Source organism: Carassius carassius, chromosome 35 (genome assembly GCF_963082965.1).
Source record: "Carassius carassius chromosome 35, fCarCar2.1, whole genome shotgun sequence".
NCBI classification, from domain to species: Eukaryota; Metazoa; Chordata; class Actinopteri; order Cypriniformes; family Cyprinidae; genus Carassius; species Carassius carassius.
In genome coordinates this window covers 17211219-17231784 of record NC_081789.1, presented here as the reverse complement: position 1 = coordinate 17231784, position 20566 = coordinate 17211219, and the positions used below count along the sequence as shown (strand labels likewise).

The following is a 20566-nucleotide window of genomic DNA, read 5'->3' as shown; positions in this document are numbered from 1 at the left end:
AAGTTGCCCAAAGATACAGTCCCTGTCAGGACAGACTTTGCTACTTTTCCTGTAGGGGGAGAAACCATCCCATCTCAAACTTTAGTGATAGTTGACCAAAAAAAAGGAAAAATCTGTCATTATTTACTCAGTCATTCCAATCAGTGGAACACAAAAGATGATATTCTAAAAAACTGTTTTTGTCTAAAACAGTCCCGCTGACTGCCATCAGTTACTTTATATTTTTTCAGTATTGTATATTTTTATACAATGTATTAAATTATTATCATTATTTTTCAGTTTTTATATTAATTTTAGTTTAGGTCTTTAGCCTTTGTGTTGTGATTTTTTTCTTGTTTTAGTTTTTGTAATATTTTTACTTTGCTTTTTAGATTTTAATTCAGTTTGTTTAACTATTAAAAATATAGCTTTTATTCATATTTTAAGTTATTTACCTTAAGTACCTTAACTATGTTTTGCAAAGCAACTTTTTCTAAAGTTATCTAAAACTTATTTTAGTTTAACAGCAATTTCTGCTATAAAAATATGTATTTAGCCATTTTTATTAGTTTAAGTTAAAGATATCTATTTAGCTTTTATTTTGGTTTTAATTAGTTTTTACTATAACAACATTGACTTGAATTAGATGAAAAAAGTGAAATATCGTCTTTTGTGTTCCACAGAAGAAAGAACGTTGTAAAGGTTTGAAACAAAATTCTGGAGTGGATTACCTTAAAACTCAAATAACTCAGACTACTGTTTAGTTTTTTTTGGTGATTTCAGACTGGCAGTCTTTAATTTCATTGTGATCTTTGCCCTTCTCCTGGAGGAGCCTATGACTTTTTTCAGTTTGGCTAAACTGCTGCCTTTGAGCGTGCTGAAAGAAACCCACTCCAAATGAAATGCCCTGGAACCCTTTTGGTACTCCTCGAGTGTACCTAATGCTAACAGAGGGGAAGAAAAGTGGCACACATACACAGTCCTTTCACAAGGCAGAGACTTAGTGAAGGGGAACAGTTGGCAGACATTTTTTACCGCGTAACTGACTTCAGAACAGAAGACCGCTGATCTTTGCTACCCTAACCTTTGCACATTGCTTTCCCAAACACAGGCCTATATTTTGTATATATTTTTTATTCAGTTCCTTGGCAAAGCAAAAATGACTTTGGTTCTGCAGAATGTGAGTGTGTATATGCGAAAGTTTAAGTGTGTGTGTCTACTGTATGTGTGTGTGTTGCAGTGGGCAAGAGGGTGGAGCGTCACAGTCTGTGTCCTGTGTTCACTTCATTAGATTTTAAGCATCCAACAGGGAGCCAGGACTGTTTTTCACATTACAGCACCTGTGATTCCCATTACACACAACATATAGTGCACTACACACACACATTCACATACTGCATCTCATAAACCAACACACCTATACAGTCACACACAGAGCGCTCATGCACGGTTATACAACACAAATATACAATGCATATATACACACGGGCTTCATTTATAAAGGCACCATTAGCACTTTTCAAGGCAGGTTACACACACATCCAGTCATTTCTTAAGCACTGTGTCCTTTATATCACAGAAAACGATGTTGTGTTTGATAAAGCACTGGTTTGAGAGTCTCATTTGTGCCCTGAACTTTTTTTTGTGTGTGATTTTTATTCCTATGATGGTCCCATTGGGATTCACATGGTAACCGGAGGGTATTTTTGATCCCCGGTCACACTAGCCACGCTGGTTGGCGGAGGGTACGGAGACTGCAATGGGCGGTAGCCCGCTTGAGAGGGATCTAGGAAGGCAGGACCCGGAGAAACAGCGTGGGCGAATCCGATGTACTGAGGATGTAGAAACTGGCCTTGGTGAGGAAGGATTTGAGTGGCTTGCTGGCAGTTTAGCACTGAGAAGTTGGTAGGCATGTTCACGTAGACGCTGGCGTCCGGCGGGAGGCAGCACGAGGCCTGGGCGCGGAGCATAGGGGCAGGTGCGGGACGGGGGGCGGCTGGCGGAGCTGAAGAGCTGGAGGAGGTGGCCGTGCTCGACTGGCGGGAGGACGAGCCTCGTGATGTACCTGTGCTGGCCATCATGGGAATCGTCTCGAGGACTCGGGCGCTGCTGGACCCTCCTCCTGAGCTGCCGCCTGATGAAAGTTCCTGTTTGGGACGGAGACATCGGCAACAGCACACGGCAACAACAGAGCCCACCAGCACGAAGGCAACGAAGACCGAGCCGACGATCAGGAAGGGCACATAGATGGGTACTGCAGAGCAAAAGCAGGAAAATCATCAGGTTTTTCAAAATATATAGGAATTTAAATTATAATTAAACTTCTGTTTAACTTGCCTAATTGATAAATTTAGTTTTTGTATTTTTTTGGAAAATGTGGAGTATGTGCAATATAAATATCAGTCAGTTTTCTAAGAGTATTTCTACCTGATTTTTGACCGGACTAAAATTTTTTGATTATAGCTCCAACATGTTTCAACACAAAGGGTGAATTGCAAAAGGAAGTGAACATCCCTATGTCCTCCTACCTTCACAGGGCAGAGCCCTTGAAGTGTGTTCTTTTAAGGGTGTAGGGCATTTCTGTCTAGTATAGGCTAATCGTTTGGAACTGCCTTGGCGAAGGGAATGACTGACCAGATGAAAATTCTGCATGTGTGAGCAGCATTCAGCACTTTCATCAGTTGTAAATGGCAGTTGTAAACTTTTTTAAACTAAACTTGCTTAAACTTGCTTGCATACAATCTTAAATCATAGGCTATTTCTGTCACTGATTAAATTTTTTTATTGCATTAATATAAAGACTAATTTAATTAGCCTATTATACAATCTAGTTTTGTATGTGAAGTCGAAATCGAGCCTAGCTTTGATTTAAAATGAATTACAAGATCTCCTAACCCAAGATCACATGATTACAAATGGAAATCACTTCCAGGAAAAGACCATCGCATGTTCCCTTCGTTAACAGACTTTTGGAAGGACCCTTCATGAAGGGATTCAGTTGTTCACTTTCATTTGGAACATCCCTACAAATGGCGTCTTCTTCCAGAAGTGTCCTTCAAGGCAAAAAAAGCCGTTTTGGAATTTGCTCAAAGTTTCCCAGTTAATTTGACAACTGGACATATGTTTAAAAAATAATAATTATAATTAAGAAAAAGTTAGAATTGTGGAACTTGCAACAATAGTTTGCTAATGATGCTTTTGGGAAATGCATCCATGAATGATTCACTGATGTAAACCACTAAATCATGAGCGGATTAAACTCTGTTTTGTAAAACTTTCTGACTGATTCATTAAAAAAAAAAAACTCTTCATAAGAGTAATTTCTTCATGAATCAGATATCATGACTTGTGCTGTGTTCATTGTTGTGTACAGAAAATACTGGCATGTACTTTAACAAGATGATATCTGATAAAACAAAGCTTGTATAGATTTTTAATTATTGTTGCCATCTTTGTTTTTATGCCGTTTGCATACATTAGTCGCAGTCTAAGTATTTACTGGCCCAGATCAAAAGAACAAACTCAAATGTGCATCGCCTTCCTGCTTCAGTGTAAATCTTTTGGATTTGTTGCCTTTTTTATCATCCACTAATCTCATCAACATGCAAGCCGCTAGATTTGAGGTATCATTAATAAAGTACACGATTTTAAAATGTGATGCTTGTAATAAAACCTTCATGATGTATTTAGGTCATCCAGCTGTATTCAATGCCATTGATACTAGAACATGTAATGTTATAGTGTGTATCAGGAAAAAGTGCTGGATGGCAGCATACTGGAGGACTTTGGGGAGTTTTGTTTGTACAGTACATAGCCCTTGAGCAATGTTTTTCCTTCTCTTTAGAAAGCACACATCCGTTTCAAAATCTGAAGCAATTGTACCTCCACTGCAATAAGGAAGACTAGGATATCAATGTGACTGAGCTCAATGTAACTTGTATCCCTCTAAAACTGACAATAAGCAAGTTTGAAGCCTTAAGCATTGCTGAACCTTGTTGATGTGTCACAATATGCCATGCATGTGTATCTTTAAATCAGAGAACAGAGTGCTCACATGTTTCCACCCCGCTCACAGATGGGGAACCTGCTGGCTCATGTGAGATGAAGGGATTTGAGAGAGAAGCAAAAATGAAAGACGAGATGTTCCCCAGGGGTCCGGGGCCCCTCATTAACACTTATTAAGACAGGTTTGATCTGCTCTAATCTCTTGCAACCAGCACTGACCTTTCTGCCATTGCTTCCTCACCATGTGCATGCTTTTTTTTGACAGGTAACTCTGCATTAAAAGTGACCTTTATAGCTTAATTAGACATCTGATTACCAGAGGAAAGCTTTCAGCATTTACTTTGTTGTAGCTGGTCAGAATCTCTCACCCACATAATTGAGTTGAATAAAATCATCTATAATAGCCAATGCAAAGTGGCTTTTGATTTTAATGTAGTCGCAAAACAGACTCTACTTACAGAGCCATAAGCTAACAAACGCAGCCATTGTTTAACAATTTATTATAATAACGTTACTGAATCAAAGACATGATTGCTGTGGAAAAATGACAGGGGGGTCATTTTTACAGGAGCTCTTTTGGTAGTTATTACTATAACAGTGGAATTTTTCAGTAAATGGCCCTCATTTTTGGCAAGCTTCGAGTTTTTGTGAATGTTTTGAAAATGGAAGTTGAAGTTTTTTTAAACACCCTATTCACAATTACACACGAATGTCTGTGGAAAAACAATAGAGAATCTGTAGTACATGTTATTTCCATAGATTTATTGTTCTTCAGAGATGCTTTTATAATTCCGAGTGTGCTAGAGGTAACAAAAGGTTTCTAATGAGATGGATGGTGACACAGTCATGCCAGGAGTTTTCAATAGTTTTGTTAAAATATTACAAATACATATTTCTTTACTCTTTGTATTATTTGGATAAATATGGAAGTTTGGATATAAAGTTAGAATTGTGATATAAACAACTGTGAGATGTTTACTTGCAATTGTGAGGTAAACTTTCAAAAATACAAAATGATAAAAGGAAAAACCATGTAGGCTACACATAAACCTGATTTATTTAAACTGTTGTTGAATCAAGAATGTTAGTGGATCTGAAGTTCACTGCCGATACAGGATGACAGCAAATCCCTTCTCGTGTCCTTAAAAGGATTTGGGGCCTCTTAACATGAATTCACACCTGTTGCATTAATGTCCAAATCGAGCCAAGTCTTCATCTGCCAGACAGGCTCTGTCAGACTTCATGCCCACCATTTCCTCTTGCCTTTCAGATGGGCATCTATTTCTTTAAAAATATCACTGTGTTGTTGTTGTTGTTGTTGTTTTTTAGGTTATAGTTTTTAGAAATCAAAATCTACTTTTGTATCAATTTGAAGGAGAATCTTTGATTTCTTAGGTTTATAAGTTGTCAGGTTATATGTACATTTTACCGTTTACTATTTAAGTTAAATTATGCTGAAAAGTCTATTGTGCATTAATTGCAAGGTTGTAACAACTTACTCTATACTGTGATTTTATTCTGCTACCATTTTAATGTCAATGGCTGTGGAAATAACTGAGACGATAAAGTATGTGCTTATATAGAAATTGAAAAAATAAACCTACTCTTGAGAAACATTCAATGCAGTGAATAGTGTGACAACTAGCCCAGTGTCCCCAGTCTAATTCAGCTGAGGGGAAATTCGTGGACTTAATGTGATTTGAGCTTGCCCAAAGGAAGGAAACGATGCACCGGCGATGGTTATTTTATGAACGAGGCTGTCAGCACATGGCACAGGATCTCCTGTGGTCAAGTCTGAATTTGATCCTCGTGGGGAGCCGAACGACTGGGGTTCACGCGCGCTCGTTACTGTGCTATTTATAACCGAGCGCGGTACAATTTACCATTTGTGATCGAGTGGACGGTTAGGTGCCAATTTGGATGCCAATTTAACTGCAGCTGTCAAGACCTGGATAAGCAACGACATTTAACCCGTTTATTTAGGGATGTGAATCGTTAGTAATTGAACGAATCTGTTTCTGATTCTTTAGAACGATTCCAGTTAATGATTCTTTTAGTGCTTCTGAGGAAGAATCCTACAGCATTTACACCTCTTCATCAGTCTATTGACAAATTATAATATAATTTCAGATTTCAATAAAACATCTTAACTAATAAGACGTAAATATTCATAAATACAATCCACTTATTGGTACGCTATATAGTATACATAGAAATGGCATTAAAAATTACATAACTTTATTAATTATTCTTGCATTAATTAATTTATTTCACAAAATACGTATTATTGCAACAAAACTCATGATGTATATCTTTAACTAAAAGTTACACCCACACAGTAGGCCTACCTACCTGATTCATTTCGATTCTGAAATGACGAAATTAACGCCTTGCCGTTCAGTAAGTGAGTCCGATTCATAGATTCAACCGCTCCAATTGATTCAGAAGTGATTCACTAAAAGAGCCTGTTCGTAGGAATCATTCGTTCGAGAATAATGGAGCTCGTTCTAAATAAGAAGCTCTTCTCGCTTAGATGGCTTCTTGGATATATAAACATACAAGCATCATTAAACTTAAACGTTTTTAACCTCAACTTAACTCAACTTTCTCATTTAGTAGTGCTTTTACGCACAAAACGCTTGAGGCACACATTTATTTAAGTGGGTCGATATACTAGACACACTGCTGCCGCTTTAAAAGTTATTGAATTAAACAATTTAAACTTAGCTGGTGTACAATCTGATTATACGGTAATTGCCTAATTTATTTCAGACAGAGGAAGTTACTCTGTCAGCAAACAATGCAGACTTCAGATTACCTGCCCCAGAATTTTTCTCGTCCTTGTTCCCAGGGTTGGTGTCTTGTGTCTGCTTGTCGTTATCACACGTGCCCTGGTCCAGGCGAGCCTCTGAGCTGGAGCAGCAGTATCTGAGCTCGCATTTCCCGCAGCAGATGATGGCCTCGGCGCTGTCGAAGCGCTCCGGACACTGAAAGCCGTCTCTCCAAGCGTCCTGACCGTCATGAAAACCGTGACAGTATTCTCCACTCGCCTTCACGTTAATGATGGTCAAAAGTGTCAGCACCACCGAGACGGCTATCGGGAATCTCGTGCATCCCCGCATCCTGACACAAACCTGTGCTACTAAAATACCTCAGGGTCTGGTCTAGACCTGTTAAATTAATGACTCGGTAAATTAAACAAGTAAAACGAGGAGACGCTGCAAAAATGAACCCAACTGACAACTTTGGAAATGTCATTGGGCAGAGAAATCCCGAGGTTAATTCAATAGGTCCAGCAGAACTGCTCCAGACAAGTATCCAGTGTTTCCCCAGCCGTCACAAGACTTCCAGTAGCTTTGTTTTGGATTGAAAGGAAAGAGGACACATATAAAAACGCGTAAAAGCCATAAGGGGTGAGGTTTTATACTCATAAACCATAAATTCAAAATATCCCATAATCCTGCGAGAAACTTCCTGCGAACTTTGCATCAATCCAACTCTGAGCGGATCTTCATGTCTCTTCTCAAATGTCTTCCCTTGAGATACGGAGCAACCAACACTGACTTCTTTTGTAATCCATACGCTCGATTCCTCAATGTGTTCTCACGAATTTTTTTTTTTTTTACTAACCAGTCAAGGAAGTTTTTCCACATTAATCCACATCATGCGACTTCAGTAAACGTTTTGGGACGTCTGGCTCATTAATATTTAAAAGAGCACTCAACTGCAACAACTGATTTCCAAAAGGTGCAAGCAGTAAGCTGTCAATATCTCAAGCAGAACTAGTGTATAGTGAGGATTTGGCATTGATAGACTGAGCGTGACCCACTGACAACTTCTTCGTTCAGGGGGTAGCTGCCCACCCGTCAAGCGGCGCATGCGCAGTGCTGTGCCTTACAACTCTAGACTTTTAGCTTCTCGGCCAATTGCACAGTGCAAACAAGTGTCATTGTATGTTGACGGGGCCCCTGGGCGTTTCAGGAGCGGCTTCTGTGCGATGGGTGTTCAGCAGTGTCCGTGGGGATCTCCCTGAGCACAAAAGGGACGGAAACGCTGTATTGTGATGCATTTAGCTTGCCGATGGCTCACATCCATTAGAGCCCATTAGGAGGACTAAGAGATCGCTTGTGTGAATACGTACAGAAAACAGTGAATGCGAATAGTTTTTTTTATTGATGTATTAAGATGCATAATTATTGGATAGATAATATACAATGAAAACGTTACATTCAAACCATAAAATAATCATTTAAAAGGTATAACAGGAATACTGTCAACGGTAAGCGGACAAATTTATTTTAACATATTAACACATAACACTAAGTTCATTATATATTCTTACATATATGTATGTGTGTATTAATGTATGCAATGAACAACAGGTTGCATGTAAAATGTAAAATAAATAAATAAAAATGATGCTACTTGTCTATCAGTACCATATTTAATAATATATATGGCATGCTCTTCACTACAGTAATGTTTTAAGTCACTAAAAAGAAACGATTTTTGCGCGTATCAGTGTTGCGTAATATATTTTTTATTTCTGTTTGTACACGAAGACCTTTTCTCTCCGAGACAAATCTAGTCAAAAGACAATCATGCCGAACTATGACAAACCACTCTGTTGTTCCACAACGTAACTGTAAGTAGACAGCGCACTCTGGTGGATATAAACAAAATATTTTGGGTTTCTTTGTGAAACAAGTAATAAAACTAAAAGCATACCTAACAAAGAAAATGTTTATTTTATTTATATTTAGTATCTATAGCATTTTAAGTCATTCCTATCTTGAGGGTTATTACACTGGAAAATGATTATGTTTTTTAGTCACAGAACACTTGGACTTTTATTTTGGAACGCATTGTAGCGGTGCTTTTAAATTTGTCCGGATCAACGCTTCCTGTTACTACAACTCCAACAAAAACAAACGGTAAAATCTTAGTCCGTTGTTCTTCTGTCAGTTTTAGGAAAAATACGTATATCTTTGTGTCAGTACTAAGCCAAACTGTCGGTCATTGTGCATAACATGATTAGTTAGCAAGGATGTGTTTGAATTTGAGCACATAACGTTAACGTTAAATAAATTAAAAGATACAAGTCGAAACGATACGTTAATTAAAAATGACTGTCAAAATGCTTTCTGTTCTGCACATACAGAAAACTCGTCCTGTTCAAGTGCAAACTTTATCGTCACGGCGTATGTTTTGTCCAGCAGTGTATTGTTTGTTTCTAGGTGACACCTGTGTCTGTTAACAGTGAGATGTCTTTAATGCGGACGAACCGTCCTTTCTATGGAGCGGGTAAAAGACCAGTGCGAAGCAGGAAAGTGTCTGCACCAAAGAAAGAATGGGTGGTGAGAACCCGTCATGCAACCAATTACTTTAAATAATTTTTCTGGAGGGGATGCCTTATTAATATTTTCCTTTATGTTAGAGCACCGTTCATGATCTTTCAGTGCATAAAGCCACACCGGAGGAACTGGTAAGGAGTTTACTATGAAAGATGTAAGCTGTTTTCTTAAGGATTTTGTGATTATATATTTTTCTCCATGCATTGATTTCTCAGGCTCGACGTCATGAGATGCACAGATCTCAGAACAGGGTCGTGGCGCAGTGGGAATTAAAAGAAAAGGCTCTAACACGCAGACGGAGGAAAAACCAGCCCCCCAGTCCTCCAGGACTTGATAGAGCCCGACTCAAAATCATCAGAGAAGTGCGAATGAATTACAGACAGCTCACTAAATTAAGCTTGTAAAAACTTCATCTGGGAAGAATGTAATAAGTTTTAACCCTAAAGCCTACTGTATCATATTTGATACACCGATTCTTAATTTCTTTGAATTAGTAAAGTTAAAAGCTTCAAAAGCTAAAGAAAAAAATAAACCTGTCATATGGTTTAGACTTTTTAGCAAGTAAAATGTATTATAGTATTAAAGACCTTTAATACTTTAGTTTGAAAGATCTCATTGATAAATTTCAGAAACTGCACCAAATAACATATTTGCAAACTCTGTTTTGACCACTGAATAAAATTAAGGTGTTTTCTCATCGTAACGTGTGAGTTCCACTTTATCATACTATAGAGCCATAAAGCCTTGTGTATCAAATATGATACTCAACAAAAAGTTTAGATTAATTAAAACTGTTCTATATAAAAATAAATCCTTTTTGTCTAACTATTATTTTATGTTTCAGAGTTTAAAAAGCTCATTTTGTTAGATATCAAATCAGATCAGATAACAAAAAGGCTATGAGAATCTTTTTTTTTTTTAGTTGTTTTCAGATCAGTGTCAGTTGCAGGATGTCATTGCACGGTCTGACAGAGCTTTGGCTGAGGTGAAAGACCTGTTTGGTGATGCACCCCGACGACGCACAGGTATTTGATTCTTGTGCAGTATAAAATAATATGCTATTATCTGGTCAAGCAAGTATTATGTAAATGTACTTATGACAGCTCATAAACGAGTGTTTTTTAGGATTCCCCACCATTACTGTGGCACCTGACTGTGATTCTGACTCTGAGCTTCCTGTCCTTCAAAAACCTGATCCTCCAACCCAGCTGTCATTGCTCAGCCAGACTATGATGGATCAGCAGGTACTCGCACACAAGCATCACCTACATCTTTTACTCTGTAATAAAACCTAGAATAATAAAGTCTTTTGCAGGCCCTGAATGAGTTGGAGGAGTATGAAGAGGAACATGATGAAGTCCAGGGTGCCCTGGTGCACCTGAGCTCTGTGATGCACAGGTGTTCATTTATCTTCAACTTCTAATGCATTTCAGTTGTCTTTAGAAAGTCATTTTTTAAATGCTTGTTTTCAGAAAAAGAAATAAATGTAGGTCAAAGTCCTTTCCATGGACCTCAGATCATCCGGAGCAAGAGCTACCCAAGACACCTTGTAATACTAGGATCAGAGAAGATCGGGCAGGTAGTGAAGGCATGAGCTTCTTTATGTCATTGCAGGTTAATGTCAAGATTAATCTGTTAAACCTTTTTTGTCTTTCTTTCTTTCTCCTCTCAATATCTATGCTTCTTTTGCCCAGCCCTCAACGCCACGGTGGCTGTACAGCGTTTAAATTCCAGACAGAATTATCCTGATGTAAACCAATCTTCCTCACTAGTCAACCAGGTTCTGAACCCAGAGCCTGCTTCCTCTCAGCCAGGTTGAACACGGTTATCAGAAACTGATTTTAGTATTTTATACCATAACGTAATAATACTTATTTTAATTTTTTAGTTTTATTCTATTTTGTAATAATAGCTCACAGCATTATCTTTTTTAACAGTTTTTTTGATCAAATCAGGATTGGTGAGCTTTACAGACTTAATATAATAATATATAGATTTTATATAAATCTGTAAATAAACATTAAAAATATTAATGCAGCTGATTTCACTTTTTTTATTATAAATTATTTTATTGTGTGTGTGTGTATTTAGGCATAAATTACTTTGAATAAATAGTAATACCTGTTTTTTCTTTTTTCTCAGGTTTTAGGAGAAGCTCAGTTCAAGCCAGTAGGGGGCGCTCCGGACATACCTCTGGCCTTAACGGCTCAGGGTTAAACTCTATGACAGGAAACCAGTCCAGTCTGGAGCTTCTGCAGGGCATGCTTGAGCAAGTGGACACTGAGCTGGACTCTCTAGACCACCAGAATCCTTCACCAGACGCTAGACCTCAGCAACAGAGACCAGGCCTCACCGGCTTCTCTGTGGCTCTAGTGGCAACACTTGGACGTCTAGCCAGTCATATTAGAAAAGTGAGGGCAAATAAGTGAAATCCAAATGATTCTTTAACAAAAATTGGTCAAATGAGTCACTTCCTCACTTACATCACTTGCACAGAAAGAAGAGGAGGCTCTGAGGGAGGCACAGGAGAGAAGACGACTAGAGAAGGAGGTGAAGGAGCAGAGAGCTTTGATTGACGCCCTGACTGTAGAGTCACTGACACTGAGGGAAGAGAGCGCCAACCTGCAGGTGAACTATTTAGCCTTCAGAAACATTATCCAGATGTTATTTAGAAGTGTGTCCAATCATATGTTCTTTTTGATGGTGTTCATTTTTGTTTTGATGCAGGAAAGGCTTCAGCAGCAGATATCTGACCTAGAGCAGCGTCTAGATGCTGTAGCCCTGGTGGTGGAAAGACCAGAATCTGCAGAACCACACAAAACAGAGGAAATCACAGATAATGCAGCTCTAAGTAACTACCACAAACAGTTGTAAATGAGTTGTATGTAATGTGATCAGTATTGGTTATCTTGGGTATGTATTTAAACCTGTAGCAGCACAGTGATTAAAAAGATTGTGTTGTGTTCTGTAGAAAGCAGAAATCTGGAGTCTGGCTGGACTAAAAAGGATCAACAGAAACAAGACTTTGTGTCTGCAGCCGTGCTGCTCTCTCCTCCTCGTCAAAGAGATGGTCTGCCTCCCGCAGGTCAGTCTGAAGTGTAGAAAGATCCCTCATTCTGTCACCTTACACCTAGTAGTGTTGAGAGCTAAACACTAAGACAAGCATCACTACTGTTCTTTTTATAATCCAGATGCAACATTTTGGAGGATGATAAACTTCTTAGGAAGTCACTTCTTTTCTCTCTTTTGAAAGCTTGCCAAATCTAATTGAATCATCAATGCATGTATGACTCAACAGTATTTTGTTACTTCTCCCAGCATGTCGTGCACATTCAAACGCACCCCCGCTGCACTACAGTGGCTCCTGTGCAGAAAGGGGAAGTCAGGGTTCACTGGAGGACTTTGACATCTCCATCTCTCCTTCCTCCTTCGCTAGCCTACCACGGCCCACTCCTCTGCTGGACGATCTCTCTCAAGATGCCATGTTAGGGGAGATTGCCGAACTGACACGTCAGAACGCAGCTATCCGGGCTCAGTTGGGGCAGCACCGTCCATCTCCAGCTGGAGCTTCAGTGTCGAGGGAGCCGAGTGCAGACCGGCCTTCCACAGCCAGTTCTGTAGTTAGACAAGTGTCGCCCGCTACTGAGCCACCGCACACACAGCAGGTTAGTTCATACTGGGGAGTGGGGTAAAGTAGTCTGCTGTTCCTCACAACTGCTTTTCAATGTTCAATATTTTATTTTCTATAGTCATGCCTTTATGTTTTTTAAAAGACTCATCTGTAATGCTCAAGGCTGCATTTATTTGATCAAAAATAGTAAAAACCACATTATTTTCAATTTGAAACTGCTCTTTTCTATTTTAATATATTTGAAAGTGTTGTTTATTCCTGTGAAGAAAATTCAGCTGCCATTACTTCAGTCTTCAGTCTCACGTGATCCATCAGAAGTCATTTTTGTATGCTGATTTGGTGGTCTTCTGGTTAATATCGCGTGTTGATTATTATTTTTAATTATACTCACCACAAACATGTAACCGTAGCTTGTCTCATTTGTGAGACTTGTGAGTTTCTCATAATCGTATATCTCTCAGTTAGAACTATATTTCTCAACTGTGACTTTTTATGTTTTCCACCACAATTACATATTTTTTACTCTGAGGTAGAAACAGGCTTCCATAGTACACATTGAGTTTGGATGTGGCAGTTTCTTACATCTACATATTTTTTTATTTAGCCTATTTCTGTAGAGAGATCCTCAGCGATGGAGATTGAACAAAAACTGCAGGAGCTGAACCGCCAGAGCGCTGAAGCAAGAGCTAGACTACTAGAGCTCATTGAACAACAGAAACAGAGTGCCTCTCTCAGAGTTTCTCCTGCCATTTCCCCTGTACCTCCTCACTCCAGCAGCACTCATACAGGTGTGTGTCCCTTTTAATAATGCTTACATCCTCTCTGATCCTTCAGAATTAGAGTAACTCATATATGGCGACTGTTCATGTTTTAAAGCAGTTAGAGTGTTAACTCCAGAGCAATTTTTGACACTTCCTGAGAGAAACCATTCACCTCAATCCAGTGCAAGTAGTCGGAGGTGAGTTATAAAAAGCCAAGAACAGATTTGTTTATAAGATATTAACAGAAACTCATTAGACTTGACTCTTCAATCCAACTGTGCAAGTATAATTACAAGGCATTTTTCAAATCTGTGTTAAATTGCATTTTAGATTTAGCTAAGTAATATTTTTTATGTTTATTTAATTAATTTTTTCTCAGGTCAACTGGAAGAGTCTCACCACAAAGTTTGAAAAGTGTGGAAATCCCGAGGCTTGAGAATCAAGTATGAAATATCATTTTTATTGCACATATAAACATCATACGTAGTTTCTAAAACTTAATATTGATACTTAGATTATCTAAAACTTCAGATAGTTTGTATTTTATTTCTGACAGGTGGACAAGCTGAAAAGAGAAGGCTGGTTTGCATTGTCAGCTCATGTCAAATGACTTGAGCTCAAGGAATATGGTCTATGAATAACATCATATTTCCATGCACAATACATTTGACGTCCCTAGTGTGGTCTGATCAAACATCCTTACTGCAGCTTACCTGTGTAATGTCTGCGTAACAAACCATGAGAATTATGTGGGAGGTGTTGGTATGGCCAGATTACACTGATAAACAATAGATAACTTCACAGTTTTACCTTGTATGACATTTACTTGAATCTTCATATGAAGTATTTTAAATGTCAGCGTGCATGTAGGCATACTGATTAACTGATTAACGTATCAGTTCTTTAATTTTTTTAAGAAATGTATAATTCCACAATAAAGTTAAATTAAATGCTTAATTGCGTTTTTTTTTTTTTGATAACTTTTATTATATGCATTGTTTTTCGATTTTTAAGTGAAAAAGCAAAGCAGCCAAAAATGTAAAACAGTTGGAATTAACATTTCATAACTACAATAAATGTTCAAACAATGTTCAGTTTGTAACACTGACATGGTAATAAAGTGTTCTGTAAATAATTCCTAGCCTTTTCAATAGCACAGTACCATGTAAATCACCAAACAAGAGTTGATATGATATGCAATTAATAAAACCTCAGTATGCTTTAGTATACGGAGCACAATACTGCACAAATATGATTTTTCACACTTGATGTGTGTGTATTTAAATAGAGAGAGAAAGAGAGGGATTTTTCTCAATACTTTTTATACTGTAAGATGATAAGTGTGCTATTTACATTTTAATTTGCTTATGTTTTTGCACCTAAATAGCTACAAAAGTTAATCTATAAATGTTAAAAATTTGAGGGACAAAACTTTAAAATACTTTTAAATGAAGTACAGCATGTGACACTAGCTGGTTTAGGTAGGTACACTACCTTACACTAGGCTTAGGTTTAATCAAAAGAGAAGTAGGCGTGTATCTTTTGCAAAGCATTGTGGAGAGCGTGCTGCGGCGCACCTGGTATAAACACAAGCACCGACTCACATTAGAGTGGCCATGATCAGCTCTGGTGGCCGTGTCTGAGCTGTACTGCAGTGTAAATAAGGGGTTATTATGCATTAATGGCAAGGAAAGCCCCTTTTACTTGAGAGCGGCCACTTTTGTGCTGTTTCTTGGAGATTATAGTACATTAAAGAATGATCATATGTGACTTATTTTTTTACACCAGGTGACCTGTAAATACGGAAAAACTGTTTCCATTACAGTTTTACAAAATACTTTTTTTTTGTATTGCCTCATGCAAGCATACATTTTTTTTTTTTACAATATTTGGCAGTTTTTGTTAAATTGGCGTGTTTCCATTTCAATGCCCAATTTCAATTTGTACAGCTACTGTTTGTCACTGCAGCATCGTGTCAACTACCTGTACTTTAATCTACTTCACAATCCCTATGTGGCGTAGCCCATAGCTTTCCACTCCTGTATATAAATTTGACCTCACACTCCAACCCCGAGGTCTTGACCTTGAAGCAGCATCCTTCATCCTTGAGCTGAGCAGAGTGTCTCTGAGCCAGCGTCTGTAGCTCATCCCAGCCATCACTTTCTCCCTCTCTAACCCACACTTTCCCATCTATCTCAGCCAAAACGTTGCCACCACACCACTGCATGTCACGCAGCCCTTCTGCTTTGAGCAGATACATACATGCACAACGTGGCGCACATACCTTGTAGCGCCCCCTTCCCTCTTCATAACAAAGACAGTGCAATCGTACAAGGAATGAAGTGGGTTCTGACGTGATAAAACGAATGACCTCCTCCACACCATTGTCAATGGCGACAGGCCCATGAACCCTGCTGACAGAAAACAGCTTTGCCGTTCCGAGTATCCGTACAGATTCGAGAATAAACTGGAAGTTGTGGTGCTCGCCGAGTTGTAAGTATGTTTGGAATTCGGATAGGGTCTCCTGGTGGAGCTGCATGAGAGAGCCTAATCCCAGCTGTGCAGGATTGAACTCCAACACTGAAAGCAAGCGATGGCGAACTCCTGCGTCAAAGGCTTCAGCGTTAAAAGCAGGATTTGATAAGACAAACCGCACATGCTGGATGACTGTAGCAGTGGGCGCATTTGAAAAGTCAACGGTGGTTCGTTTGGGCTGCACGACATCTAGGAGACGTGCGATACGAACGCATGCCTCCATGTGCTGTCTAGCAAGAAGAGTTGTGTCCTGGTCCGAGGAGGATGGAACCATGCTGCTTAGAGCTCTACGGATGACGCGCGCAGAGACGCCCTGGAAGGAAGTGACCCGGTGTAGCCTGCTGGGCCTGCAGGAAAACAAGCCTTCAACTGAAGAGGACAGCTGGAGGCCTTCCTGGAGGGGATGAAGGTCTCTTAGCACCTGAGCAAGAACTCTGACACTCTGCAGCAGACTCTCAGCATCCCCTTCGGTCCAGCACTGCTCCACTTCCTGCAACAAAGCAGCCTCCACTCTGCCGCTGGCACTCAGCTGCTCGATCATGCCTAGTATGCCTCCGCTAGGCTTCGCCTCCGGCTCTTCCAGAACCTCTGCCATACAGTCCCACACCAGAAAGCTGAAGATGGCCCACACGGTGCGCTGATCTGTGCAATCTTCAGGACACAGGTGGTCCCAGCTGCGTAATTGGTCCTGATCATGAAGGTGGTCCCAGCCGTGCCGGTGACTGTGGATACCACTGCGGAGAAGAGTCTCGGCTTTTTGCAGCAGCCTCAACAGCAGGCACCCCCTCTCTGAAAGCTGGACCCCTACAGATGACAACCAGAAACATCATATTGGCTCTACTTATCGTTTTCTTGAATAGATGTGAATGTAAAATCTTAATTATCACAATTTCTTTGTACTGTTCAAAAGCTTGAGTTGGTATACATTTTTTTTTGTTTTTTGAAAGATGCTTCTACTCACCAAGCTGCATTTGATCTAAAATATAGTAAAAAAAAAACTGTAATACTGTGAAATATTTAATTTAAATAAATACTTTATAATAATACTTCTTAATACTTTAACATTATATATATAATTTTTTTATATATATATAATATACTTCTGTGATGGCAATTTATTACTTCAGGCTTCAGTGTCACATGATCCTTCAGCAATCATTCTAATATACTGATTTGGTGCTCAGTAAATATTTATTTTTATTAATGTTGGAAACAATTGTGTGGACGGTTTCTGTGATTAGTTTTTCAGGATTATATGATGAAAAAACAATTCTAAAGATCAGCATTTATTTGAAATAGAAACCTATTGACATTAATGTATTCATTTAAGGCTTTTTTGCTGAATAAAAGTATTAATTAAATGTTTTTTCAAATCATACTAGCCTCCATACTTTAAGGTAAAAAGTCTATTTTGTTTTATATAAAGTATATATTTCTACTTATTGGTAACATCACAAGACTTGATTCATCCAACCTTAATCATCTATTAATAAGCAGTTAAAAATGTTACATTTAAATTAAATAATTTTAATTAAAGCAGAAATGCAACAGTTCAGCACTATTGGAAAAACTATTTACAACTGAAAAATTGTATAGTTATTTACATAAATATTTGCTTTATTTAACTTGTTAAACGGAATCGTAGGTTAAGACTGAGATGGACTGGCCTTCACTTACATCGAGGGCTGAGTTCTGCCACTCTGCTCATTAGTCTCTCAGCATCCTTTGTCTTCTCTATATACAGGGACACTAGAGCCTCCAGCTGGGCCGAGTCTTCAATGCCAACCCCTTCCAGAAAATACTCTCTGACAGTCCGACGCGGCAAACCTACCGCCACACCAACCTCACAGACATTAAACCTAATCTCATCCCCCACAGTCAAGCCCAGTCGAGTCATGACCTGCTGCAGGCCTCCTGATGGCAACAAGATCAACAAGGACAACATCAGTTCTAGGAATTCTGGAAATAAAAAGTAATTAACAAAAAGCTAATTTACCAGCCATAAATATTTCTACAGTCCCTCTCATATTTTTCAACAAAATGAGTTTAATAAATGGGAATCACCTGAAAGAGGGAAAGCCATCAAGTGACCTCTGGTTTCCTCCACTGCTATCGGCACAATGCTGCTTTCAGGCTTTTTATCAAGGTCTTCCACCAAATGGTTCACTGAAAATTGAGAAGACTGTAAAGAAGCTGAATTCCTGGCTGGAACAATATTAGAGGTCTAACTGATGATTATTTTTCTGTGGTAATATTTTTGCTGAAACTGATTACCATAAAAAAAGTTTGAGGAAAAAAAAGAAAGAAAAATTAATACTTTTACTAAGGAAAGAGGCATTAAAATTAACCAAACTGACCAATTTTAATTACTGTTCACTAAACATCAAAGAATCCTAAAAAAATGTTATACCAATAATAATAATTGGTAATGAAAAATAATGAAAAAAAGCTGAAAATTCAGCTTTGCCTTTACAGAAAATGACATTTAAAAAAATATAATGGAATCAGTTACTTGAAATTGTAATAATAGATCATAATATTATTTTTTATAATACTGCTATTTTTTAATCAAATAAATGCAGTCGTGAGCAAAAGAGACTTCTTTCAAAAACATTTAAAAATCTTAATTATTCCAAATATTTGACCAGTAGTATACAAGGTTTTCAGTTAGAAAAGTTCAGCTGACCATTAAGTTCCTCAGCTAGCTGCTCGTCTTCATTCATTAGTGCTGTGTAAAAGCTCTTGCATGCATTTTCTCCTTTCTTTAGGCAGATGGACAGCAGGGTTTGTGCTTGCTGTGTTGGGATGAGTATTGCTTGGATTTTCTCCAGCTCCAGCTGAGTCAGAATGGCTCTGGAGAACAGATCGAAGGAGACCGGCAGTACAGAACAGCCCAAGCGTGAGCACAAAACATTAAACTGCGCCTGTAGTTGACGTTCTGCATGGAGACAGGACAAGGATGAGGGCTGGCAGACAATTACATTAAGTAAACGTGAAAACGCTGAGACAGTATTACCTGTTGGACCTTGCGTAATGCCTGTTGGTTGGAAGTGATCTAGTATGAGAGCGCAAAATGTTTTAGTATTAACGCCACGCTACTGCATTTATGTTTTAAGACAGAATGCAACTTTAGTCATATAATACCTTCTTCTGAGGTTAACCAGGTTCGTAGACGTGGGTAATGTTTCTTGCATTTTCTCAGACACTCCATGAAACTAGAGGCTCCACTTTCATCCATCTGAGCATCAATAATCTCTAGAAGCTTTCGGACTTTGTTGGGTGGCGTTCGTTCAGCTTCAATTTCATAACAGTTTTCTCTAGAGAGCAGACCTGCAGATATAACACAGTCTAGCAGAGGGCTCAAGTGATAAAGTGCATCCACCAGAAGCATCTGTGAAGACAGGAGCCGGGCCTTCACAGTCTGCTTCTCCTCTGCTCCTATAGAGAGAGTGGGGGAAGATGAGCCAGGTTTCACTCCAGTAACACTCAGATTTTAAAACTGTTTCCTGTCAATTCGAATTATAAGTTCTCCAGTGAATCAGGTTAGGGCTAAGTTTATGGACCAAAATATGATCCAAATTAAAAAATAAAATCACATGTCTAAATATGATTCGACAGCAAATGTTGAGTAACAGTTTTGCACTTTTTCTGACAGATAGATAGCTTACCTGAAATGCGGGGTCTCTCGGTTGAGGAAGCCATCACAATATTACATGGAAATAATTCATACTTATCGTCAAACTATGGCGCCTTCATTCAAACGTTTCAGTTTTGATCTCACGCGATTCATTCATGTCAGTTCACTTTATCGAAATCCTGACGCGCGGAGACTCGCGCGAATCGACGATGACAAAGTCACTTAATGTCAAAAACGATATACTTACTTATACTTGAGTTTTGTGCATCGGCTAAATGCCAATGTTTGTAATAAAGCGTCTCGAGCAGTTCCTCAGTGTACCACTTCCTGGAAGTGGTGAGCTACCCGTGAAAGCTTCAAGTCTGAGTCAACAAAATTTCATATTGATAAAAGCTAAAACCTCAATTCCCATGGTTATACGAGATTCAGTTTGAGAGGAGAGTCTGATTATGTGATTAAATATAAATTCTCAGGATTAAAACTGTGGTTTAAAAATATGGGCGTGACCTCTTGTGCCCAGCCACCTTTGTGAGTTATAAAATGAAACTAGTATAAACTCTTTATTTCATATAGTGGTAAAATCTTAAGCGAAATGTCTTTTGCAAAGGCTGGAAGATAGCTTTTGAGGTCTTTTGAGTCTTTGTTTGTGAGGTGAGCACAGAGC

At 38.7% G+C, this 20566-nt stretch overlaps 3 protein-coding genes across 4 annotated transcripts; 1 reads left to right on the top strand and 2 right to left on the bottom strand.

Annotated features, from left to right (window-relative positions):
* Positions 1 to 991: 991 nt before the first annotated feature.
* On the bottom strand, positions 992 to 7884 carry LOC132116083 (protein shisa-2-like). The gene is made up of 2 exons (XM_059524663.1): positions 6803 to 7884; positions 992 to 2233 (listed from the first exon to the last, which is right to left on the bottom strand). The coding sequence occupies exons 1-2, from the start codon at positions 7104 to 7106 to the stop codon at positions 1662 to 1664; spliced, it is 876 nt and encodes a 291-aa protein (XP_059380646.1). The 5' UTR covers positions 7107 to 7884; the 3' UTR covers positions 992 to 1661.
* Positions 7885 to 9105: 1221 nt separating this feature from the next.
* Positions 9106 to 14865, top strand: LOC132116092 (spindle and centriole-associated protein 1-like). The gene is made up of 17 exons (XM_059524675.1): positions 9106 to 9341; positions 9422 to 9469; positions 9554 to 9700; positions 10261 to 10363; positions 10464 to 10582; positions 10654 to 10736; positions 10811 to 10917; positions 11033 to 11152; positions 11481 to 11749; positions 11835 to 11966; positions 12066 to 12189; positions 12310 to 12423; positions 12657 to 13003; positions 13574 to 13757; positions 13849 to 13927; positions 14110 to 14173; positions 14287 to 14865. The coding sequence occupies exons 1-17, from the start codon at positions 9249 to 9251 to the stop codon at positions 14338 to 14340; spliced, it is 2187 nt and encodes a 728-aa protein (XP_059380658.1). The 5' UTR covers positions 9106 to 9248; the 3' UTR covers positions 14341 to 14865.
* Positions 14866 to 15143: 278 nt separating this feature from the next.
* Positions 15144 to 20279, bottom strand: LOC132116073 (uncharacterized). 2 transcript variants are annotated; one of them, XM_059524649.1, is made up of 7 exons: positions 19934 to 20279; positions 19410 to 19703; positions 19282 to 19320; positions 18952 to 19203; positions 18330 to 18431; positions 17943 to 18179; positions 15144 to 17069 (listed from the first exon to the last, which is right to left on the bottom strand). In XM_059524649.1, the coding sequence occupies exons 1-7, from the start codon at positions 19965 to 19967 to the stop codon at positions 15721 to 15723; spliced, it is 2307 nt and encodes a 768-aa protein (XP_059380632.1). In that variant the 5' UTR covers positions 19968 to 20279; the 3' UTR covers positions 15144 to 15720. The 2 variants fall into 2 exon arrangements, with proteins under 2 accessions (XP_059380632.1, XP_059380633.1); XM_059524650.1 differs by having other exon boundaries at positions 19410 to 19595; positions 20150 to 20247.
* Positions 20280 to 20566: the final 287 nt, after the last annotated feature.

Excerpts from the sequence above, each read along its gene's own strand:
- LOC132116083 (XM_059524663.1), bottom strand. The coding sequence starts at position 7,106 with ATGCGGGGATGCACGAGATTCCCGATAGCCGTCTCGGTGGTGCTGACA. Across the intron at positions 2,234-6,802 it reads CGAGAAAAATTCTGGGGCAG|TACCCATCTATGTGCCCTTC; the intron begins GTAATCTGAAGT and ends TTTGCTCTGCAG.
- LOC132116092 (XM_059524675.1), top strand. The coding sequence starts at position 9,249 with ATGTCTTTAATGCGGACGAACCGTCCTTTCTATGGAGCGGGTAAAAGA. Across the intron at positions 10,583-10,653 it reads AGACTATGATGGATCAGCAG|GCCCTGAATGAGTTGGAGGA; the intron begins GTACTCGCACAC and ends AGTCTTTTGCAG. Across the intron at positions 13,758-13,848 it reads CTCCAGCAGCACTCATACAG|TTAGAGTGTTAACTCCAGAG; the intron begins GTGTGTGTCCCT and ends GTTTTAAAGCAG.
- LOC132116073 (XM_059524649.1), bottom strand. The coding sequence starts at position 19,967 with ATGGCTTCCTCAACCGAGAGACCCCGCATTTCAG. Across the intron at positions 19,321-19,409 it reads CTGGTTAACCTCAGAAGAAG|ATCACTTCCAACCAACAGGC; the intron begins GTATTATATGAC and ends CTCTCATACTAG. Across the intron at positions 18,180-18,329 it reads GATGGCTTTCCCTCTTTCAG|GAGGCCTGCAGCAGGTCATG; the intron begins GTGATTCCCATT and ends TGTTGCCATCAG.